The 26,211-nt window shown below is 38.1% G+C and overlaps 1 protein-coding gene across 5 annotated transcripts in view; it reads right to left on the bottom strand.

Moving 5' to 3' along the window:
• Nucleotides 1-26,211, bottom strand: part of POLD3 (DNA polymerase delta 3, accessory subunit) — a 50,427-nt gene that overhangs the window by 11,557 nt on the left and 12,659 nt on the right. For all 5 annotated transcript variants that reach the window (XM_004051807.4, XM_004051808.5, XM_019037578.4 and 2 more), the window contains exons 4-9: nt 19,632-19,671; nt 18,163-18,295; nt 12,359-12,626; nt 11,090-11,162; nt 5,598-5,763; nt 1,853-1,959 (exon numbers count right to left, since the gene is read on the bottom strand). In XM_004051807.4, the coding sequence (XP_004051855.3) occupies nt 1,853-1,959; nt 5,598-5,763; nt 11,090-11,162; nt 12,359-12,626; nt 18,163-18,295; nt 19,632-19,671 (787 nt within the window). The remainder of the gene's footprint in view (nt 1-1,852; nt 1,960-5,597; nt 5,764-11,089; nt 11,163-12,358; nt 12,627-18,162; nt 18,296-19,631; nt 19,672-26,211) is intronic.

Raw genomic sequence — 26,211 nt, 5'->3', positions numbered from 1 at the left:
TATTCAGTGTAACAGAAATAAAGCAATAATAAGTTAAAGACTGTGTAAAGGTTGAAAATAAAATCCCACTGGCTTTGATACAAAGATGAAATTTAAGAATAAAATGGCAGAGGTTTATAAATTTAGTCAGATGCCAAAAATTATCTTTGCCAGAGGAAAAAAAATCTAAGAGCTTCTGCTCTATATCATCTGTTATTATAGGCTGTGCACCTCTATCACATTTCTTCACATTCCTTTCAAAACTAAATAACCCCACTCACATTTCTAATCACCCAACAGTATTATTTTTGTAGGCTACAGATCAGAACTATAGGGAATATTTCAGAAGGATATAATGAGTGCTCAACCAACCATAGTCATTCCTTAACTTAGAACTGACTCCTTTACTAATACTAGAGTATCTAGTTGATAGCTTCAAAGACCTTTCCAAAATCTTCCCAAGGTCTTTTACTGATTGGAAATAGGGAAGACTGTTCCAATTAGCACCTATTCCTACATTTACTTCCTAATTATTTTCCCATGTGTCTACATGGAGTTGTTCCTTTCAGCAGCCTTGGCCAAAGCATTTTGATAAATAACAATGGAATGAAAATACAGCATTTGCCTCTCTGGGATGCTCACGTGTCTTACTCCTACCCATTTTAAAGAGCCACTAAAACCCATGGAAGGACATTGTACCTCTCACAGGATATCACAGGCTGTAATTCTAAACACATAGCATGAATGGTAGAATCTAAATCCACAGAAGTGTCAAAGATGCTACACCTCTATCACAGATTCAGCTTCCTGCTACTATTTCTTGGGTCTGTTCATTTCTTTTGCATTACTGTCATCTGTATATATAATTTGTTTTTTTTCACTCACTTGTATAGTTGAGCTAATATCCTTTTTTCGGAAGCCTCTCTTACCATTTTCAATTCCTCTTAGAGTAGTTTCTGGAAAAAGCAGAATCTTACAAGTTTCAGAATCTTACAAGTTTGTCCTTTGATAGCTCAGTAGGTTCCTTTTTTGCATTCATTATTCTTTACTCTCCCTTTTAGTATCTGTTTGTGTTTGTCTCTGTATCTTTATGTGATGCTGAAATCCTTTGGACTAGATTTCCCCTCATTACTTAAAATGTTTTATACCCATTATGCCATGAATTCATGGACAATTGATTAGAGCAGTTCAAACTTTTCACCACTGTGTCTCAAAGTGGGCTTTTCAAGGTAGAGTCGTCCAGCATATCAGTTCAACCCATTTAACTTTCTTTTTAGCCTCCTTCTTTTTCTATGTACTTTATACAATTTGGGGCAAGATCTTGGCTCTTCAAAATATTTGATATTTTTTAAAAAGCATATTAATGTTCCCAGTAAGACTCTTGCCCTTATGAGGTTTGCTTATCTTACAACATTGCCCACAGCCTAAAACTAGAAGGGTCCACAGTGTCATTCCCTTCTAACAATGACACTGTAGGTTGTTCCAGTTAACCCTAGTTTTACCTGTGTGGACCACCACCAGTAATACGCTGGCTGCCTAGAACGTCACAATTCTTAAAAGATTCACATGAAGGTAGCTAAAGGAATATCCTCCCCTTAAAAGTAAAAAAAGAAAAGAAAAGAAAAAGTCTTAGATGGTATGTATAATAATAATTCTTATCCTCTCTCCTTCTGTGTTATTTTGACAAATTTCCAAAAGATCATGGTTCTAGTCAAAAGACTAACGCAGATTTCAAACAGAAAGAGGTGCTATGGTGTCTCTTAATGCTAGAATTACTACTCTCATTGTGATCCTTAATCCATTACTTTTTTAGCTCCTTGAACATTGAAAGTAAAATTGATCCCCCTAACCCAAAATGAATGGTAATGCCCACCTTCATCTTCACTGCTATCAGATTCAGGAAGTTTGATTCTTCTCCTCTTTTTCCTCATGTTTTCAGTTTCCTTTGTCTCATCATCAGATAATGCTACTCGCTTCCCCCTGTTGCCATCCAGAAATAAATTAAGCGTGTTACACAGAACAAAAATGTAAGTATTCACATGCTCTTATGGGTTTTGCTTTATAACTCGTGGTCTTAATTCCAGAGTGTAGAAAAGGACGGCCAAATAGTCCAAGAAGGACTCTTGTTAAGGATACTCTGCTAACTGACCACAACTAGGTCACTTCATGAGGTGACTTGAATAAAAAAGTCCTAGAGTTCTCTAGAGACTGCTGGAAGCTACAACCAGGTTATCAAGAATCTTTCCAAATTCCTTCTTACTTCCCTGATTGGCCTTTCAATTATCCAACAAGCATTAAAAAAGCAGCTACTACATACATACAAGGCTCTTTGCTAGCCATTGAGAATGCAACAATACAGAAGAAAATACTGTTTTCAAGAAGCTCTGGCAAACACTACTGGCTATAAGGCAATGTGGTAGATTTAACTGGACAAATAAAATGTTATGGAATATAATTCATATTTGGAAAACTTAAAAGCTAAGTAGAAGTTCATCATGTAGAAAGGGGAAACATATTTTAAAGAGAAAGAACAATATGAGCAAAGTCAGAGATATCCTTTTAAGGTGATTCTAATGACATAATAATAAAAAAAAATCCTAGACTCCATCATGACATTATTTAGCTCCTCTGGATGAATGGATACTCCATCACACTCCTCATGCAACCAACAAGTAATTTATCAAAGGCCTACTGAATGTTAGAGAAACAAATATATACAACACATAATCTTTGCCATCAAGTACCTTATGTCCTATATAGCTTTAAATACCAACTTTCCTTTCTACCTTGAACTAGAAAAAGAACAATTAAACCCAAAGTAAAAGGAAACAATAAAGATAAGAGCAGAAATCAATGAGATAAAAAATAAGAGAAAATTAACAAAGCCAAAGTTGTTATTTTTGGGAGATTAATTTTATTAATAAGCCTTTTATAAAACCCATTTTGAAAACAGAAAAATATAAATTATCAATCAGGAATGAAACAGTAAAGAAATCTGTATCGAGTACAGGTTCTACAAACTCAAAGAATAAAGTTATATAATGAACAAGTTTTTGCCAATAAACTCAACAATTTAGATCAAATTTTGACTGAGTTTTAAAAACATAACTCAGTCAAAACTGATCCAAGAAGAACTAGAGAATTTGAACAGCTCTAGTTAAATCAGATTCACAATAAAAACCTTTCCCACAAATAAAATCCAGCCCTGGATTCACCGGTAAATTTTATTAAACATTTGAAAAATATACACGTATATATAAACTCCTTCAGAAAACAGAGGAAACTTCTCCCAACTGCGGTCATGGATCACTTAATGACAGGGACATATTTTGAGAAATGCATTGTTAGGTGATTTCACTGTGTGAACATCACAGAGTATACTCACACAAACCTAGATGGTATAGTCTATGCTCCTAGGCTACAAACCTGTACATCATTGTTACTGTACTCAATACTGTAGGCAACTGTAACACAACGGTATTTGTGTATTTAAACATCTAAAAAGAGAAAAGATACAGTAAAAATACTGTATAAAAAAGATTAAAAATGGTACACATGTATAGGGCACTTACCATGAATGAGGCTTTCAGTACTGAAAGTTGCTCTGGCTGAGTCAGTGAGTGAGTGGTGAGTGAATGTGAAGGCCCTAGGATGTTACTGTACACTAATGTAGACTTTATCAACACTGGATACTCAGGCAACACTAAATTTATTTTAAAATGTTTTTCTTTCTTCAATAATAAACAGCTTACTTTAACTTTATTTTCAATTTTATAACTTTTTGGCTCTTTTGTAATAACACAGCTTAAAACACAAAAAATTGTACAGCTGCACAAAAATATTTTCTTCTTTATATCCCTATTCTATAGGCCTTTTTCTATTTAAAAATTTTTTTATTTACTTTTTAAACTTTTTTTGTTGAAAGCTAAGACCCAAACACACATTAGCCTTGGCCTACACAGGGTCAGGATCATCAATGATCACTGTCTTCCACCTCCACATTTTGTCCCACTGGAAGGTCTTCTTCAGCGGCAGTAACACACATGAAGCTGTCATCTCTTATGATAACAATGCCTTCTTTTGAAATATCTCCTAAGGGCTGCCTGAGGCTATTTTACAGTCAACTTTTTTTATAAGTAGAAAGACTACCCTCTAAAATGATAAAAAGTATAGTGCAGTAATTATAGTAGCACAGTCATTTTTATTATCAAGTATTATGTATATATAACTATTAATATATATGATATACTTTCACATGACTGGCAGCACAGTAGGTATATTTATACCAGCATCATCACAAACACGTGAGGAATGTGTTGCGCTACCATGTCATGACAGCTATGATGTCACTAGGCAATAGGAATTTTTCAGCTCCATTATAATCTTACGAGACCACTGTCATATATGCAGCCCATTGTTGACCCAAACTTCGTTATGCAGCGCATGAGTAATCTTATGAAGTCAGCACAATTTTGACACAGCAACTTGATAAAGACATTACCAGAAAAGAATGTAACTGACCTGTAGTTAACACAGGCAACAAATGCTTAGTGTAATATTAACAAATCTAATCCAGCAATATATAAAAAAGGATAATACATCATAACCAAGTGGAGTTTATCCCAAGAACACAAGGTTGGCCTAACATTTTAAAATCAGTGTAATTCACCACATTAATAAAAACACCATCTGAGCATCCAATCAATTCAAAAAAGCATCTGCCCAAAATCAATACCCACTCATGATAAAACCTCTTAGCAGACTTGGAACAGAAAACAACTTCCTCAATCTGGTTAAGGGCATCTATTAAAAATCTACATTTATCATCACATTTAGTAGTGAAATACTGAATGCATTGCTGGCAATAAGTATCAACAGTGAGTGACGTACCCATGGTTGTGGACATTTTAATCCATACAAGTCATATGTTCCTAGGCGGTGAGGCCCACTGGACAGAGCTTTAACCCTCTAAAATTTCACCATTTTGTTGATGTTTTCAACGAGAGTAGTCCCAACCTTGCCACAAAAGTCGTCTTTCTAGGCCTATCAGTGTTGACAGTGTCCTTTAGAATTTCTTTCAGCAGACTAATTCTACCAACTATGAGGTAGTGTCTCCAATTCCTGGATCTAGTTTTAATAGCTTTATGTGCTTTTTATTTTCTTTTCTAATTACATTTTACCACTTGAAAAATAAACTCATTTATATAAAAAGAAAACAAAGAAGTTTTTCTCTTAAATTTGACTGGAAACAGTAACTGTTCATTTGGCAATTTGAAGTGAAACACACACACACACACACACACACACACACACACACAAAACTAGGCACACTTATGCCATGTCCACAAATTTAAAACAAAAATCAACAATCAATTTAGATCAATACGGCCAAAAACACGACTTTGGTCCTTAAATCATCCAAACCGGCTGATCCCATGGTCCTGCTCCACTAGATAAGCTACTGGGCTTCACTTTCCATTTTGGTTGTATAGTTGTATCCCTTAGGCATTAAGTGGGATTTAGTACTTAACTGAAAACTGCCTGCTGTCAATAAGCCCAAAGAGACCTTCTCACCCCCAGTAGAGACTCTTCCCCAATAAGCAACAAAATTTTCCTACCTTGTTTTTTCCTTCTGCAGCACCTTAACAGGCTCTGCTTTTTTGCTGGATTTTTTCAGGCCTGCAGGAGTTGCCAGCTTTGGTTCAGTGACAGACACTGTAGGCTGCTCCACTATTTTTTCTTCTTTCACTGCTTGTTCTGAGTCCAAATTGACTTTAAGTTTATCTATAAATAAAGTATAGCAGACGACATATGACCCCATCATGCAATATTAATACATCATTCTTTTGACAGTCTACCGTGTGCCAGGTAATATGTTAGGAGCAGGGGCAAAAAGGAGCTCATGGACTATTCAGAAAACATTCCTCCTTTCCAACTACCACTCTAACTGTAACTTTTCATTTCTGCCTCCTGCTAATCCCTCATTGTATCACAGCCCCCAGGCTAAATGATAGTAAAAGCAAGGCTTAGAAAAAACACATACAACTTTATGAGGTATCATCCTTCTCATTTTCAGATGAGGAAAATCAAGAATCAGAAGGATTACAAGATGTTTCCCAACAATACACAGTTTACAAATGGTGACAACGATTTGCAGCAGGACCTTTGCTTTCTATATATTCTATCTTTTAATGCCTGGATACCCTTAATATCTCACTACTACCTTAATGATAAAATTTAAAGACTATTTTGGAGTCAAAGAAGTTTGGTTCAAACCCCGCTTCACTCTGGGCAAGTTATTTTATCTAAGTCAGTCTTTTCTAAACCTGAGATAATATTTACAAGATTATCATAAGGATTAAAAGAGATCAGTATTGGTTAAATGATTTATCCAAGGTAACACTGACAGAAAAGAGTAGGGATTTGAACCAAAGTCAGTTTAACTCCTCAAAGTCCTTAACACTTTCCCTACACCAAGCTGAAGAATGACTACAGTGCAGCAGGGAGAACTAAGAAATGCAAACAGGCCTAGCCATCTGAGGAACTACAGAAGCATGTCATCTAGCCTTCACACTGTACTTAGTGATAGCTTTTCACAAGTAAAGGCACAAAATATTATTAGAAAGCTGTCATTAGCTGGAGGTGCTTCAATAAGTAGTTTTGGTTATATGTTGTATAATAGCTTAAACCATCTACAGTGCAGAAAAAAATTGGTATCATAGTCTGGGCTATTATGCATAGCTTAGTATAATAATTTATAAATAATGTGTATTATTTGAAGGGTAGTTGATGGACCAAAGTGTAAAATGCAATCTATTTATACTTTTCTTTTTCCTGAAGACTTGAATGGAAAATGTGAATGGTGGAATCCACCTTCCCAACGATGGCATACTCTTGCATTTTCAACTGTTGTTCTCAAGTATCAGTGCCTCTCAAATATCCCAAATTGTATAGAAGAGTAAACATGCATCTCCAGGGGTCTAGGGGTCAACAGCCAATCCAAAAAATACAGTTCACTGGAGTCACATGTGTAGCTTTAAAATTTATGCAAATTTTGCAATCTATCACATAAATTATATTGTTTTAATAGCAATTGTTTTAAAAATTGCATCATTAGGAGAAAAAAACCTCCAAATACTTCCTACCTACCTATGGATTAAGGAAAGAGAGGCTATTGCATTGAGTTTACCAATTACAGAAAAATGATCTGAATTAAAATGCCACTGATCAAACATTAGATTCAGCATCCAGAGTTTCTTCTGTCTTGGTTTCACAGAATTTTGAGAACTCCAACTTAAACATATATGCAGCTACCAATAGCCAATTAACTGGTAAAGAGGTAGTTCAATGCAACATTGTAAGGCGATTATTAAGGAAAATTTAATGACATTTTTTTGTTACCTGAATGATCAAGTCACCTATCTTCTAGCTGATTAAAAGCATTTCCTTCTTATACTCAAGAAAACATGAAACCTTTTCAAGCAAATAAAGATAACCAATTATGACCTTTAAATTTTGTCATCAATGCTGAATTTTATTACATATAAAGCATTACTTTTAAAAATTGAGATATAATTCACATACGATAAAATTCATCACTTTACATTCAGTGTGTTTTAGTTGTATATCCACCATCACTGTCCAATTTTAGAGCATTTTCATCACCCCAGAAAGAAACCCTGAACCCATTAGCATTCCTCTTCAACCCCAGTCCAGCCCCTGACAACCTTTATTTATTTATTTATTTATTTATTTAATTTTATTTTTTTTTTGAGACAGAGTCTTTCTCTGTCGCCCAGGCTGGAGCGCAGTGGCGCGATCTCGGCTCACTGCAAGCTCCGCCTCCTGGGTTCATGCCATTCTCCTGCCTCAGCCTCCTGAGTAGCTGGGACTACAGGCACCCGCCACCAGGCCCAGCTAATTTTTTGTATTTTTTTAGGAGAGATGGGGTTCACCGTGTTAGCCAGGATGGTCTCCATCTCCTGACCTCGTGATCCGCCCGCCTCGGCCTCCCAAAGTGCTGGGATTACAGGCGTGAACCACCACACCCGGCCCCTACTTTCTGTCTCTACAGACCTGCCTATTCTGGACGTTTCATATAAATGAAATAATATATGATCTTTTCTATCTGGCTTCTTTCACTTAATATTTCAAGGTTCATCCATGTCATATCACATATCCATCTGTACTTCATTACTTTTTATAGCTGAATAACATTTCATTGTCTGGATATACCACCTTTGTTTATCCATTCATCAGATGACAGACTTTTGGATTGTTTCAATTTTTGGCTATTATGAAGAATGCTGCTATGAACATCTTGTACAAGTTTTTGTGTGGACATACAGTTTTAATTCCCTTGTGTAGATATCTAGGAGAGGAACTGCTGGGTAAACTCTATGTTTAACTTTTAGAAGTACTGCCACATCATTTTCCAAAGTGAGTACACATCATTTTACATTCCCTACAGCAGAGCACAAGGGTTCAATTTCTCCACATCCTTGCCAACACTTGTTACTGTCCAGTATTAAGTTTTAAATGGTTCAAGTCCCCACAATGAACTCTCTTCATCCAATTCTCAAGCTTCATTTTCATTGTAATGATCCTGTCATGTGTCGAATACAATAAAAAAGTCATAATTTTACTCTGAACATTCAGCCTTGAAGAAATGTCAAATAAATTAACTTTGTAAGCAATTTTTAGATTAATATTTAATAGTATTTTATTTTATCCAGGTTTTCCCCCTCACCGTGTTACGTGCCATCATAACACCCTATTACTCCTACCTAGCAATTACAATCATCCACTATTCAAATGTTTTCTTTCTTTCCTTTCCCTTTATTTTTTTAAGAAATGGGGTCTTACGTGCACACGTATGTTTATTGCGGCACTATTCACAATAGCAAAGACTTGGAACCAAGCCAAATGTCCAACAATGATAGACTGGATTAAGAAAATGTGGCACATATACACCATGGAATACTATGCAGCCATAAAAAATTATGAGTTCATGTCCTTTGTAGGGACATGGATGAAACTGGAAATCATCATTCTCAGTAAACTATCGCAAGAACAAAAAACCAAACACCGCATATTCTCACTTATAGGTGGGAATTGAACAATGAGAACACATGGACACAGGAAGGGGAACATCACACTCTGGGGACTGTTGTGGGGTGGGGGGAGGGATAGCTTTAGGCGATATACCTAATGCTAAATGACGAGTTAATGGGTGCAGCACACCAGCATGGCACATGTATACATATGTAACTAACCTGCACATTGTGCACATGTACCCTAAAACTTAAAGTATAATAATAATAATAATAAAATAAATAAATAAATAAATAAATAAATAAATAAAAAGAAATGGGGTCTTGCTACATTTTTGGCTGGATTTGAATTCATGGGCTCAAGCAAATCTCCTGCCTCGGTCTCCCGAGTAGCTGGGATTACAGGCATGTACCACCATGCCTGGCTTTTTTTCCATATTTATTTGTCCATCTCTCTCAGTAGAATATAAGGACTTGAGGGCAGGGACCTTGTTTGTCTTTTTCCTCTATTGTATCACCACTGCATAACAATGCCAAGCACATAGCAGGTGCTCAATCTGTTTGCTAACTAAACACATGATTTAAATAAGCATACTTCTGTATAGTTTGATTTTTTTTAAAAAAAAACCATAACAGCCAGGCAGTGACAGCATGATGCTTTAACACAGCAGTCCCCAACCTTTCTGGCACCAGGGGCCAGTTTCATGGAAGACAATTTTTCCATAGACAAGGGTGGTGGTGGGCGGCGGTGGGGGGTCGGGGGCGGTGGTTTCAGGATGAAACCGTTCCACCTCAGATCAGGCATTAGATTCTCATAAGGAGCCCGCAATCTAGATCCCTCACACGTGCTGTTCACAATACGGTTCACAATCCTATAAGAATCTAATGCCACCACTGATCTGACAGGAGGTGGAGTTCAGGCATAATAACGCTTGCTCATTCGCTGCTCACCTCCTGTGCCACCCGGTTCCCAAGAGGCCATGGACTGCTACCCATCAGTGGCCTGTGGGTTGGGGACCTGTTTTAACAGAAGTAGGAAACATTCCCTGTGCACCGACTGTGCCTGCAGTAATACAATAATGCTTCCGAGTAACCTTTAAGTATCACATTTTCCATTCACTTTTCTAGTTACCCATTCTGAGCTGCAAGAACACAAAAACGTTCTCTGATAGCTTTTACAGCAAACACAAAAACTGTCACCCTTACATAAGCAGAATACGAAAAAAAAAAGTCACTTCAATCCCTCCTGTGACCACCAATTTAGCCATCATGGAAAGGCAGAATTCTAACTAATTCTGCTTGCATAGGCATGTAACAAAATGCCTCCTTGAAAAATCTTTGTAAAACTGATGCTCCAAGAAAGTGTGCCATAATTATCCTGTGGCTCCTGCATTCTTCCTGGTATTCTACCACATACTCTCAGGGGATGTACACTTGATATGAGAAGTATGAAAATATGTGACTACTGGTTCTTTCCATACGAAAGAATTCTTACTTAAGTATCTTTTTAAAAATAAAGAAGATTTTTGCTTTCTCAAAAAAGATTTTTAAATGTCCATTACTACTTGGGCCCTTCTAATTCACACTGGAAGTCTAATTCATTACTGTGAGTAATCTGCAAAAAATAACTGAAGAAAGGCAAAATATTTGCTTTTGTGGACCCTTGAGAGATAGAAGAAATAAAGGTCACACCAGGCAAACTGACTGTAGCATCCACGTTATTAACCTCAACACTATACTGCGTAGCCAGGCAGCCTCCCTTTTATTTTAATCACCCATTTTCAAGGGCCCTATGAAGCAAATACTTCATTATCTTTTCAAGGCAGGAAGTTAAACCAGGAATAATAAACTGCTCTCGAAGAGATCTCAACTGAGCCTAACTCACCCATAAAGTTCTAGCTGAGTTACTTTCATCAATATATTGGGCTGTAATTTGTTAGAATGCAGGTAGTCTCTTGGATTGGCAAAAACTAGACAAAGTGGCTTTCACTTCAGGTATAATATGTCATTACATTAACATTCATTCGTTAGTCAAAGTGAGGTAAGAACATGCTTACTCATAGCAGCTTTTCCAAAAAAGTTGCTCATCATATTCCCTTTCCCTGGTGCCTTGTTGCCTGCTGAAGATGCCTACAAGCATAGAAAACACATATGATTTTTTTGCTGGCATTTAGGCTATTCATGAAGTAGCAGTCTCAAACAATCTCTTCTATAGCAACTGTTGTGATGGTATATAATCACGCCAAAACGCGTAGGTGTTAGATATAAGAACAAATCTAGAACAATAATCCACACCAGATAGTAACTGGTGTTAATCTCTAAAGCTTAGTTTCTTATATATCTTATAAAATTAATTATCCATGGATATATCTAAACTTTTCTTGAGCACATTTAAAAACTATTTAATTTGACAGAATTAAAAAAGGTCAGAGGCAGTATGTACACAAAGCGGGAAAACCTAAAACATTACATTTTTAATCATCAGAAGTAGATCTGAATTCCTGGTTCCCACCATTTAGTAGCAATATGGGCTCCAGGCAAATTACTTAAGTCTAGGTTTCAGTTTTACCATATGTGAAAGGGAAATAGTTAATATCTCCCTCACAGAACTGATAAGAGGATTTAAACAAAGACACTGGCACACAGTTGAAATTCAATAAACGTTAGTGTTTTCCTCCATCCTTCTTCTTTCCCAAGACAGACGCTTGAAAATGACAGTGATCTGAATTAAATACACTTGACACTGGAAAATGACAGTGATAATAATAATAGTAACAACAATAATTATACTTTTCTGGATTTTTAAAATAATGATACTTTTCTTAAGTCAATGCCCTTGAGTTAGTTCAGATGACTGAACAATAAAAATCTAAGAGAAGCAAATAAGGCAAAAACAAAACAAAAAAAACCTGCATAAAGTATAAGAATGGGAAATACACTAGGAAGGAAGGTATATGTTGCAAAGCCCAGAATATAAGATGTTCCTCAGAATGACATATTGCAAATAAACATTTTTTTGAATGTTAACAATTCTCGAGGTGTTTTCACATGTTTTCATCTGGGTTTCACAACAATCTTGTAATGTGCACACGGTAGGCATTACCATTTTGCAAAGGAAATCCAAGATTTGGTGAGAATCATTATCAAAAGCAAAAGAACTCTTTCAGATAACAATATCAAGTATTAAAGGGTTCAAACTAAAGTAGAAAAATCAGAACTGAATATCAGAATCTTATATAAATAAACTACTACCACTGCAACCATTAATGCTTTTCTAGTTACCCACTCTGAGCTGCAATGAAGGGGTATCTTCAAAGAAGACTTACATTTGTTACTTCTTTAGCCTCTGTTTTCGTTTCCTTGTTGGTTTCTTGGGTTTTAGCAGCAGCTTTGGAGGCAAACATTCCCATAATTCCTTTGGGCTGCTGGGAAACCTGCTTGGATGCAGGTGGGCCATGACCATTGGTGGTCAGCTCATTGTTGGCTTGTGTCTCACTTGACATGTGAAGATGTGACTGCTCAAACTTTTCGGAAGATGAAGAGGATTCAGCAGGAGCTCTAGGGACTGCAGCTGCACATTGTATAGCACTAAATCTGGGGACAGAAATGTTACATTAAGTTAATGTCAGCATATACATTCTTGGGTGGTTCAACAAAAAAAAGAAAAAAAAACTAATGTCAGCATAAAACTTTATTTTCAAACTCTTGCTTCTTCCACACAATACTTAACTCTAATATTATTTAGAATCGACTTTAGAAAAATGTACGAAACTCTCTATTATATAAAGAAACAAATATTAGAGAGAAGTGAGTCACTTTTACTAGGTTATACATCTAGTTAGTAATAGATAGGATTGGAATTAGGTGCCTTCTACCACTAATTGAATATTCTTGCTTTTTTTGATAAAAGTATTCTAATTCAAAAGAGTAGGAATGCAACCAACAATAATAAAAGATGCAGTAATTTCATTATCCTTGGGAAATGAAATAGCCTTTGTTTTTAAAGACCTTCCTCTGATAGGGCTAGATTTGCAATAAATATTGACTGAATCAAAACTAAGCTTTAAATATTAACAAATTTCCTGGCAACTCTCTTGGCCAGAGTAAATCATGCTGTAGGGCTGGGCGCATTGGCTCACGCTTGTAATCCCAGCGGTTTGGGAACCTGAGGCGGGCGGATCACTTAAGCCTAGGAATTTAAGACGGGCCTGGGCAACATGGTGAAACCTTGTCTCTACAAAAAATACAAAAATTAGTTGGGTGTAGTGGTGCATGCCTATAGCCCTGATTACTCAGGAGGCTGAGGTAGGAGGATCACCTGAATCCAGGAGGTCAAGGCTGCAGTGAGCCATGAGCTCATCAGTCAACTCCAGCCTTGGAACAGAGTGAGATGCTGTCTCAAAATAAATAAATAAATCATGCTTTAAAACAAGGAAGAGGCCAGGTGCAGTGGCTCACACCTGTAATCCCAGCACTTTGGGAGGCCAAGGCAGGTGGATCATGAGGTCAGGAGTTCAAGACCAGCCTGGCCAACAAGGTAAAACCCCGTCTCTACTGAAAATACAAAAATTAGCTGGGCGTGGTGGCACATGCCTGTAGTCCCAGCTACTCAGGAGGCTGAGGCAAGAGAATTGCTTGAACCCAGGAGGCAGAGGTTGCAGTGAGCCAAGATCACACTACTGCGCTCCAGCCTGGGCGACACAGCAATACTCTGTCTCAAAATGAAAAACAAAAAAAAATGGGAGAAGCTGGAAGCAGAGCCACTGGCTCCTATAACCTATAGTCCTTTACAGCCATTTGTTAATAATTTCTAATAATACTAACAGCACCGGACAAGTAAGTATGCCTAAGGCCAAGAGAAGAAAATTGGTGGAACAGCTTGTGTGGCATATTAAAGGGAACATACATCTCTCCCTAATCATTATAGAAGTGCCGTTTCACACAAATCCATAATGTAACATTCCACATTGTGAATGGGTAATTGATTTAGCCTTCTCAAACGATTGTACTTAAAGCAAAGTTCCCCAGCTTTTTCTAACAAAGAAAAATATTTTATTTTTCCCAGTCTTGCTTATTGAGCATACGTAAGACCTCCTTGAAGTCTTATTTATCTTTTTTATTTCAGGCACCCAGCTCAAGACCTGGCACATAGAAAAGTGTTAGAAACGACATGCTGAAAGAATGACTAAGTGAATGAAAGTGAGGCTTCTGGCTTCTCTCCCTTCTTTAGTGTATCACCTTCAACTTGGGGTGGGAGATTTCTAAACTATGTGGTGATAGCAATTATCTTAAAAGATCAACCAGGCACAACTTCAAGATTAACTGCTAGAATACCTGGCCTAATGAAAAAAAAAAAATCCCTGATACATCATTTCATCTCAGAAGTAACTTTAGACTGGGCAGCCCCAAAGCTAGAGTCAAAAGCTCCAAAAATCTTCCACTGATTTATTATGGTCTTCATCAGAAAACTCTGTATTTACACACATCTTTTATGCATCAGAGTTAAGAACAGACGGAAATCATTTGCTTTCACCCACTGCTCTTCCTCTCTGACCTTGCAGTGCTTCCACATACAAGGAAAAGGGTAATGTTTTATTTCATTGTCAACGTCTGAAGTTGGCCTTGAAACAACTCTTTCTCCTCTGGTCTGAATTCTACACCTTAGGGTCAGGACCAGGAATTGGCAATGAGGAAGAGACCGAGTTAGGCTAGGAGTATGTCTGATGACAAGAGATCTCTGCTCAATCCTAAAATTTCAACTCTCTTCATGTCACGGCACTTCTTAAAACACACGAAATCATAAGTCAGATCTCAGTTGGCCCATAATTCTCAGGACTAAATACAAACTCGTTTGTTGGAGATAATTTCACTTTTCTACTGAGGATACTTTGAGTATTTAGGTAAAGCTTCACTGAAGTGCTTCCTATTACCACATTTCTACTTGCCATGTTTATTTTAGTGGGCCCTGGCAGATTTCATTTTGAACTTTTGCGTCACTTTTATTCTTGTTTGCTTACTTGCTAGATATAACAAGGGAACTGATTTTTAGAGCCTGGAATACCCAACTAGATTTTAAAATTTTTTGAAATCTAGTAATATATTTCAAATAAACTTATCAGGATGTTAATATTTTCTTGAAATCCTTCCCTAAAAGATAAGAGACTTGTAAATTATTCCTCTTTGGCCATATATTTACTTAATAAATATTTGTATGCTTATTATACTCAAGGTTTTGAGCTAAAGAAAAAAAAAGAACTAATGTCTATCATTAATTCACTCAGTAACTACTTATTAGTGTGCCAGGCACTATTTTGGGTATATAGTTAACAATTTAGACACGATCCCTATTCTCATGGAACTTACAGAAACTACGGCAATTCTATATCTTTCTCTCCTTGAGGACCCATCTTTATCAGTCATCCCACCTCCCCAGGATTTTCAACCTTTTCTTCCTACAGCACCTTTCTAACAACCCAAGTTCAAGTCATTCTCAACTTAAGAAATGTATATATCCTTCCCGTCTCAATCCCTCCTTAGCTACCACCCTCTTTTCTGCTTTGCAGTCTAATCTCCTGGAAAGAGCTGTCCATATTTGCTGTCTCACTTCCTCTGTCCCCATTTACTTAGCTCACCAGAATCTGGTCACTCCACTGAAAATGCTCTTACCAAGGCTATCACTAAATGCCATGGACAATTTTCACTTCCTAACTTACTTGGCTTCTCAGCAATGTTTGACATTGTTGACTGGTTCCTCCTACTTGAATCTCTTTCCTTAGGGGCTGAAACCCCATATACTCTTATCTCTGGTGGCTCCCCTTGGGCCCCTCTTTTTCTATTCTTTCCTTGAAAAGCAGCTATCATTAAATAGTGCTTACTACGTGCCAAGTGCTATTCTAAGTGCTTAACATATAATAGTCCATTTAATCCTCTACAACCCTATCTGGCTGGTACTACTGTCAGCTTTACTGACAACAACAGGGAGGCACTGAGAGGTTAAATAATTTGCCCAAGGTCACACAACTAGTACTTTGGCCTAGAGTTTTACTTTCTGCCCTTCTTTCATTCTATACATTCTCTCTGATAACTCTATCTACTGCTATGGCCCATTTACTATTCTGATTTCAAAATCTCTATCTTTACCCCAGATTTCTCTCCTTAGCTCTAGATTCACCTATCTTTTGCGATGGACATCCTCACTTGGATTTCTCACAGGCTTCTCAAACTCAACATCTCTAAAACCCAATTTGTCATTTTTCTATCTCTCCTAAAGCCTGCTCCTCCTGTTATATTCCCCTTCTTAGTACCCAGCTGCCCAAGCCAGAAGCATGGGTATCAACCTTTCAATACCAAGAAAGGCTGTCTTCCACCATCCCCTACCCCCACACACCTTGTCTCCAACCACTACCATACGTCGAGGTTTGTTTTTTTTTTTGGGATGGAGTCTTGCTCTGTCGCCCAGGTTGGAGTGCAGTGGAGCGATCTCTGCTTGCTGCAAGCACCGCCTTCCGGGTTCACGCCATTCTCCTGCCTCAGCCTCCCGAGCAGCTGGGACTACAGGTGCCTGCCACCACGCCCAGCTAATTTTTTGTATTTTTAGTAGAGACGGGGTTTCACCGTGTTAGCCAGGATGGTTTCAATCTCCTGACCTCGTGATCCACCTGCCTCGGCCTCCCAAAGTGCTGGGATTACAGGCGTGAGCCACTGTGCCCGGCCAAACTGAGGTTTTTTGATGGTCATGACTCATTAACCTTCATACTTCTCCATCCCCAACGGCACAACTTTACATTAGAAAACTGTCGTATCCACCTGGATTACTGCCACATTTCTCCTCCCTGATGGCCTTGCCTCCAGATTATTCTCTTCTGATCTATCTTCAATACTGCAACCAGAGCAATCTTTCTAAAATGCAATTTTGATAATTTCACTCCATCTGCTTAAATATTTTCAGTGGCTCCCCAGCGCTCTCAGAATAGAGTCTAAATTTTTATCCTAGTAGTCAAAGCATAATGTAATTCCTGCTTGGCCTCTTTAGTCTTCTATCTAATTATTTCCTACCTTTCACTCTAAGTTGCACCCATAGAAAACGATCGTGGATCTGCACAAGCATGTTTTCTCTCTTAGCTCTGTCCTTAGTCTCTCATTTTTCCTTTGCCTGGCTATTTCTACTGGGCCTTCAGGCCTCAACTGAGATATCATAACCTTCTGCGTCATAAGTCATAACAGTCTTGTCCCCTCACTCTATCCATCCAAAAGTGGGAGATAAGTGCCCCTGCCAACATCTTCCCCCAATATTCCTCCTATTACAGTACTCTTACACTGTACCATAACTGCCTGTCTCCCATCAGTTACATGAAAAGGTACGCGGGCACATTCACTCTATACTGTATGGTATGTCATAGGTACTCATGAGTTATTTGCTGAATGAATTCAAATGATTTTGCTCAGTACCTGTCAAAGTAGTAGGTGCTCAATGTATGTCTGGGGAACTGATCTGAATTCTCAATACAACCCCACAAAGGAGACATTATTACATTGAATTTAAAGGCAAAGAAACCAAAGCTCAAAGAGTTTAAGTAATTTGTCCAATGCCACTGGGCTACTAAGCAGCAAAGCCACAACTCAAGCCTGTGACCACCAATTTCCAAAATGTACACGCATTATAGTCCGTTACCTCCTTGTGCTGTTAAGGATACAAAAGATTAAAAAAAAACCTGATCCTGGCTATGGAAGCTCAAGAAAAAGTTGCTTTTGGATGAAAAGTAGAGGGATATCAAATTAGGAACTGTTTTTTTAAGGACAACATTTGAACTGGTTCTTGAAGGATGGGTAGGATTTAGACAAGCAGAGACTGGGTAAGGGAGTTAGAGAGGGCACGACAAACATTTCTGGTGGCAGTGACAGGAAAAATACATGAGAAATAGATTTATGGAGAGTCCACTGGGGTTTTCAATATGGGTTGTGGCTGCTATTTTTCACCTTATGATGTACTAATAAAACCAGGCATGTTTCTTACTGCAAGATAAATGGGGTTTTACTAGACTTGGCATTCACTCTTAAGAGGCAGCCACTGTGTAAACATCTTACAAAATCAATTCGTAAAGAAGCCCACAAGGAACATTAAGAAGCTTACTTGCTGCAGTTCTGCAAGTTGCTTTTAAGGATGTCATAGTCAGTATTGAACAGAGGCCCACTGTCCTTTAGCATGGCTTTCTGGATGCTGTACACATGGATGCTGGCAGTCACAGCTAGCTTGGACTTCACTGCTACAAGTCAACAGGAAAAGCAGTCTGTTAATACACAAACTTCATAGCATGTGGGGACTTTAACAAGAAACCCTTCTGCATTAAAGCATTTGTAATCTGTGGTGGTCCAAAAAACTCTAAAGGCCACACAGCCACATATACAGTAAAACATCAACTCTTCTGTCTGCAATGGGGACATTATGACAAGGTAGGTGGTGGTGAGTCATTTCTAAGGACAGCACCTGTGAGGGTATCACTCATCCAGTGGACACTTAGTAAATATTAATGATTGATGATGACTACGATGATCTTTTTCTTTCGGTCAGAAAAGAGCTTTACACTACAGCATATAATTAAAGAGGACTAAGTAATTTGTATCTGAGAATACTCATTTATATATTTCAATTTTAGTTTAGAGAAGGCAACTCTATAATAAAAACACTACTAACTAGATAAGTCTACGGAGGAGAAACACAAAATAACACCACAAGAATAAATGTTAGGTTCCGCGAAGGGAAGGGATTGCAGCTAACTTGTTCCATGTCCCCAGTGCCTAGTATAGAGCTTGCACATAGTAGATAATCATTACATATCTACAGAATAAAGAAATTTTGCTTTGCTTAACACTGTGGGAATTCAGAAAGTAAAAAGTGGACAAACCCACCACTCTGAATACTTCAGAGTTAAATTTGGTAAAATACCCCCACCCTACCCCCATGGACAGGAACTCTTTCTTTTTAAAATACACATATTTTTTGTGTCCCTGGCGTGGCTGCCCTCTACCCTCCTCAGTCCCAATCTGTGAAATGGGGCCTGCAGGCCAAGGAGCCTTTATATACAAAGTACAACAGTACAGGTTTTGTCTTGAGATATAGGTCCGAGATCATGAGGACCCTGACTGTTATTAAATTCCTTTGTATTGGGTTTTTAAACAATCGAACGGTAGCACTGATAGTCTTGAAACAGTTAGACAAATTTAATTTAGAAGTTATTTAGAAGTCTTTCTGACTTCCAGAAAAGCATTCTTTAACTTGTTTCCTAAAAAAACTGCCACTGTCTTTTTACAGTTGATGAGGTAGCTCATATGGTATTCATAACAGTTTCTGCATGTGTCACGAGTTTTGAAATTCTGTGATAAAAGTGCTTTATAAATGTCAGCAGCTATTGGCCCTAAAAATGGGAAGTCAGGCAGATGTAGTATATTTTAACATGCTTTAAAAACTACTCATAAAATGAATATTGGGCTATTCAGTTAAATAGCTAAATATATTATACGCAGATGTTAGAGGCAAATTTTTTATTGCACCTACACTGATGCCATAAGAGGAAAAACTTGCTAAGTCACTAAAACACTTACCTTCCAATTTATCTTCTCTCACTACTGCAACCTTGTGGCACTGTAAGAAAATAACACTTTATTAGTGCTTAATGTAAGAATCTGCAATTTTAGTTTCCTTGCTCCAATAATTCAATTGTGCTTGGATGTGAAATTAGGAAAACACCAGGCACTCCTTAAAATATATGTTATAATTTAATAAAGTCAGACTCACTTTTAATTTGCTTACTTTCAGGAAAACAAATAATAATTTGCTTATCTTAAAACTTCTCAATAAGGTTAAGGAAAGTGATCTAGCACAGATTTCAGTACTACAATAAAAAAATACAGCATCTCAAATCAGTGTGAGCAAAGGCTTTTTAGTGAGTGATTTAATAAGAATTACTGTATAATCACATGGAACCAGATAAAAATTGGATCTGTTCCTCACATCATATACCAAAATAAATTCTAAATGGATCAGAGATTTAAATGTAAAAAATAAGGCCGGGTGTGGTGGGTCACGCCTGTAATCCCAACACTTTGGGAGGCCGAAGTGGGTGGATCACCTGAGGTCAGGAGTTCGAGACTACCCTGGCCAACATGGTGAGACCCTGTCTCTACTAAAAATACAAAAATTAGCTGGGCGTGGTGGCAGGCGCCTGTAATCCCAGCTACTCAGGGGGGTGAGGCAGGACAATCACTTGAACCTGGGAGGCGGAGGTTGCAGTGAGCTGATATTGTGCCACTGCACTCCAGCCTGGGTGACAGAGTGAGACTTGGTCTCAAAAAAAAGAGAAGAACACATATATGCACATGAAAACGTGTGAATTCTATAACCTGCTATAAGGTAAGAAAGAGGGAACATTTCCTAAGGATAATTCAAAATCCAGAAATAACTGAAATAATCTATTTTAAAAAAACAACTTTTAAATGAAAAAAAAACTTAAGTACAAAAACAAATGATAAAGCGGAAAAAAACTGCAACTTACATCACAAAGGGTTAATACACAACTTCTAAAAATAAAGAAAACAAAGACTAACAACTCTTTAGAAAATGGGTAAGAAAGGCCAGATGTGGCTGCTCATGCCTGTAATCCCAGTACTTTGGGAGGCCGAGGCAGGCAGATCACGAGGTCAAGAGATGGAGACCTCCCTCGTCAACATGGTGAAACCCTGACTCTACTAAAAATACAAACATTAGCTGGGCATGGTGGCGCATGTCTGTAGTCCCAGCTACTCGGGAGGCTGAGGCAGGAGAGTCACTTGAACCCGGGAGGCAGAGGTTGCAGTGAGCTGAGATCGCGCCACTGCACTCCAGCCTGGTGACAGAGTAAGACTCCATCTCAAAAAAGGAAAAAAAAAAAAAGGGCAAGTGGTAGGAACAGACAGTTCACAGAAAAAGAAATATAAATAGCCCTAAAACATAACATAATGCTATATGGAAACAGGCACTCTCATACATTGTTGGTGGGAACAAGAAACAGAGTGATATTTGGCAACATCCAACAAAAGTACACATGCACTCACCCTTTGACCGAGTAATCCTACTCTAGGAATGTAACCCTAAAACACACTAGCAAAAATATACAAAACACACAGACACTAAGCTATTCACTACAGCACTATTAATATTTGTAATAGCCAAAGATCATAAATAACAACTACCAATAAGGGATTGCTGAATAAGCTAAGGTATATCTATCAATGTGGCACTATGTGGCTGTAATAATTAATGAGGAATATTTCTATAACTGCTGTGGAGTGATGCTCTGAATCTGTTATGTAAAAAAAAGCAGAGTGCAAAATAGTTTGCATGTATGAAAACATTTATCTAACAAAGAGAGGCAAAATGAATATATATTTTCTTATATTAAAAATATACACAACAGGCCAGGCGCAGTGGCTCACGCCTGTAATCTCAGCACTTTGGGAGGCCGAGGCAGGTGGATCACGAGGTCAGGAGTTCAAGATCAGCCTGGCCGAGATGGCGAAGCCCCGTCTCTACTAAAATACAAAAAAAATTAGTCAGGCTTGGTGGTGGGCGCCTGTAATCCTAGCTACTCGGGAGGCTGAGGTGGAGAACTGCTTAAACCTGGGAGGCAGAGGATGCAGTGAACTGAGATCGCGCCACTGCACTCCAACGCCTGGCCAACAGAGCAAAACTCCATCTCAAAAAAAAAAAAAAAAAAAAAAATATATATATATATATCAAAAACAATGGAAGGAGAAGGCAAACTCAATGTAACAGTTACCTCTAAGGGAAAGGAGGGAACCTATCAATTGAAAGCAAAATGGAAAAAAAAAATTGAATTGAACTAGATATTGAATTGGTGGCTTCAGTACAGTGAGGAATTATTTCAAGTGATTCTAAAATACAGGATGACTGTGCATCCTTAGCAGGACATATCCTACAGACAAAGAACTGCAAAGAAATCTTATTTTCAGTAATCAAATTGTTGGTAATAATACTGGTCTTGCTTTTCTAAACCTCGTGTATTTGTCTAAAGCAAATAGATATTTTTGTTAATGTTCGGAACCACCAAAATTCACAACATAAAAAAAACAGCAATCTAAACATCAAATAAGTTTTTTAAAAAGTGTAACCATAAGTTTGAGCTGGGATTATTAATGTTCTCATAATGCATTTTCTCTTAAAACTAGCACTCCTAAAAATGTCCATTTTCATTGGTTTATTCAAGGGAAGAAAAAAGTCATGTTCCGTAAAACTGCACACTAAAAATTACAGAGCTTATTATAAAAATTACAGACCATTAGGAATGAACCACTCAAAACCTATGCAGCTTTGCAGAAAGAGCCCTAAAAACAGTAATTCACACCTCATGAGAAGATCTGAATAGACCAGACAGGTCCGTGTAGCTATATACTGCCTTGGGGGATACTGAAAGTACATAAAAACAACAGAATGGAAATGCCAGCTGGTGCTAAAACAATGCAGACCAGAGTGGAGCTCCGATTCAATGGGTTCCTATTAAAGTGGACACAGGAGTTAGGGAGCATCCACAAACCCAGAGCCTAGGAGGGGGTAAGCCCTCTGTTCTTAGCATAACAGGGAAAACACAGCTAGTTGATGAGAGAAAATTATTCACAGAAAAATTACAGGTAAAAAAACAGAAAGTCCAGGTGCCGTGGTTCATGCCTGTAATCCCAGCACTTAGGGAGGCCAAAGCAGGAGGATCACTTGAGCCCAGAAGTTTAAGACCAGTCTGGACAACATAGTGAGACCTCGTCTCTAATAAAAATAAAAATAAAAATAAAAAATAAGCTGGGCATGGTGGTGCATGTCTGCAGTCCCAGCTACTGAGGAAGCTGAGGCAAGGGGATCGCTTGGACCCAGGAGTTCAAGGCAAAACAACACCATTTTGTAACCTTTAGTGAATTAATGATTTAGGCAATGATTAAAACTAATCTCAGCTAAAATCATTAGATGAAAAGCTAACAGGGAACCCATAAAGCATAGATCAGGTTGACAGTTCTTCACATTACAAAAAGAACCAACCAAACATTTCCTTGAAATTTTCAAATAATCCTCTGGAAGAATCTCTGGGATGAGATTTGAAGGAAGCTTTCACATTCTATACATTGTTAAACATTTTTTATAATAATCATTGGAAAAATAAAAATTATTTACATTTAAAAAAATCCAGGCCAGGCACAGTGGCTCACTTCTGTAATCCTAGCACTTTGAAAGGCCGAGAAGGGCAGATCACTTGAGTTAAGTTGAAGATCACTTGAGCTTAGAAGTTCAAGACCAGCCTGGGCAACAGGACAAAACCCCGTCCGTACAAAAATTAGCTGGGCGTGGTGGCGAGCACCTGTAATCCCAGCTACTTGGTGGGTTGAGGCAGGAAGATGGCTTAAACCCAAGAGATTGAGGCTACAGTAAGCCGAGATTCTGCCACTGCACTATAGCCTGGATGACAAAGTGAGACCCTGTCTCAAAAAATAAATAAATAAATAAAAAATAAAAATAAGTCCAGGCGCGGTGGCTCACGCCTGCAATCCTAGCACTTTGGGAGGCCGCGGCGGGTGGATCACAAGGTCAGGAGATCGAGACCATCCTGGCTAACATGGTGAAACCCTTCTCTACTAAAAATACAAAAAAAAAATTAGCCGGGCGTGGTGGTGGGCACCTGTAGTCCCAGCTACTCAGGAGGCTGAGGCAGGAGAATGACGTGAACCCAGGAGGCAGAGCTTGCAGTGAGCTGAGTTCACGCCACTGCACTCCAGCCTGGGCGACAGAGCAAGACTCCGTCTCAAAAAATAAATAAATAAATAAATAAATAAATAAATAAATAAATAATAATAATAAATTCCATACAAAGCTCCGTAATGTCTTTTTTCTTTCTAGAAGCACTAAAAACTTAAAAAGGAAATTATTAATAGAAGAATTAAAAGAACAAAACCTGATCATAATGCTTAATAATCTGCCCTTCCTTAGGAGGATTCCCTTTAAGGGAAAAAAGGCATAGGTAAGCATCCACATTTGGTCAGTTCGTTCTACAGGGTTCCACAGAGCTTCCCAGTGAGGCTACTGGGAGGGCAAGTCCAGGGCTCTGAAATCCTCACAACCACTTCAACCACAGCAACCCCACTCTTAATAAATTTTATATATAGAACTCTGATTAAGATTTTGTTTGAAAAAGCACTCTGCTGCTAAAAAAAGATAGGCAGAATTTAAATGCCATCTTAGAAGACCTTTTTATAAGCAAGCCATGGCTTAGTTTTTAACTGATTATAGGTTATACATCATTTTGAAAAATGGCCACGGAAATATGCACTGAGGAACACAATTTGAACACTTTCAGTGTCATCCAAGAAAACCCTAGACTTTGAAGACCAACCATGAAGACCATCTAAGAATCCTAAATTAAGAGCCCCTGTTATAATGGGTCAGTTTGAGTAAAAATCTACATTATCTTAAAACGTAAATTCTTAACTTTGGATCCTATTCCAGAAGATCCATGAACTCAAAATTTTATGAATGTCAACATATGCATTTTTCTTTCAGATTCTCAAGGGGATCAATGACCAAAAAAAGAATAAAAATCACTGCTTTAAAGAAACATAATGATTTCCAAGTAAAGGCTTGAATATGACTAGATTGAGGGTACTGACATAATTAGAGAAAGAGACAGAAGGTCAGTTGACCCTGGAAACAGAAGAAAATATGACAATCAGCCATAAACTTTGACAGTATCCATTCAAGAGCTCTACAGTGGCAGAACTCTGGAGGCAGGTTTATCTCTGCAAGTAAATGAGTCACGTCTGTTTAACTTTGCTTCAGAGATATAAATGACATCTTATTTTACACTTGCAAATATCTTGGTTATCATTTGGCTTGCCAAACAGCTTGGAAACAAGAAAAGAATATGTTGGCTAGAGAGTATAAGGATAGGATCCCTCTAACAGTTTTGTTGCTCCTTGTAAATTACTAAATTGACATTCCAGTTTTATTTTATATCACCCAAGCTGGAGTGCAGTGGCGCAATCACAGCTCGCTGCAGCCTTGACCTTACGGGCTCAAGTAATCCTTCCCACTTCAGCCTCCTGAGTAGCTGGGATTACAGGTGCATGCCACCATGCCTGGCTAATTTTTGTATTTTTTGTAGAGATAGGGTTTCGCTAGGTTGCCCAGGTTGGTCTCGAACTCCTGGGCTCGAGTGATTCTCCCAACCCAGCTTCCCAAAGGGCTGGGATCACAGGAGCAAGGCACTGTACCCAGCCTGACATTTCAGTTTTAAATCTCACATGCTGGGGACTCAATCGCTAAAAAACAAATCCAGTCAATATTTTGACAAATCAGGGCTCTGAACTTATGATTCTGAGGGAAAATGAAAGGAAAGAGGAAAACAGTGGATCTCTGAGAAGCAGCCACCTGACCTTTGGCCCAAGTCCCATGGGGCTTTTTAAGCCCGAAAGAACCTTCAGATAGGAAGTTTGAGGAAGTGAGAACAGAGGAGGTATGCCTTACTTTTGGGAGGACGCCAGAGAGGGGGAATTATTAAAGTTCCCAAGGCCCAGTTTGGTGCAGGAGAGGGAACAAGATATCTTAGCAGAGCTTCTGGTGGCCAAGGCATGGGAGTAATAGAATGATCCCTGTGCCCCTGAGAGGGACATGAAAATAGTTAAGAGAAAAATCATGCAGACCTGAGAAAGCTTTACAGTCAGGATGATGAAATCCAGCAGTCACCTGTGTTGCCAGATGACCAGATACCAGGTGGGACTACAAAAAGAAGAGGAAGGAGAATAAAATGTTCCCAGCCTATGCACTGCATTAGCTATGCTCCTGCCAAAAACTCTTACCCTTCAGGCACTTAGACGTAAGCCTACCCAAATGAATGTTCAAAATTAAAAGAAGTTCAGTTAAAAAAATTATAATTTTTGAACACTTGTATTCATGGTTTGAAATTTGAACAGGGGGAAAATTAAACACCATTGTTCTCCATATACCTTCAAGAGGAAAAAACGAGATATAGGGAATAACAGAAGCAGTCTCCTAACATCTTATTGCATAATAATGATACAGTCTCTGCAACACAGCCAAGATATTACCCAAACTTCTCAGTTTTAGATTTCATCTAAAAATCCAAAATAATCA

The sequence above is a fragment of the Gorilla gorilla genome, chromosome 9, assembly GCF_029281585.2.
Source record: "Gorilla gorilla gorilla isolate KB3781 chromosome 9, NHGRI_mGorGor1-v2.1_pri, whole genome shotgun sequence".
Lineage (NCBI taxonomy): Eukaryota > Metazoa > Chordata > Mammalia > Primates > Hominidae > Gorilla > Gorilla gorilla.
The sequence above is the reverse complement of the archived record's forward strand: the minus strand, read 5'-3'. Positions and strand labels throughout refer to the sequence as shown.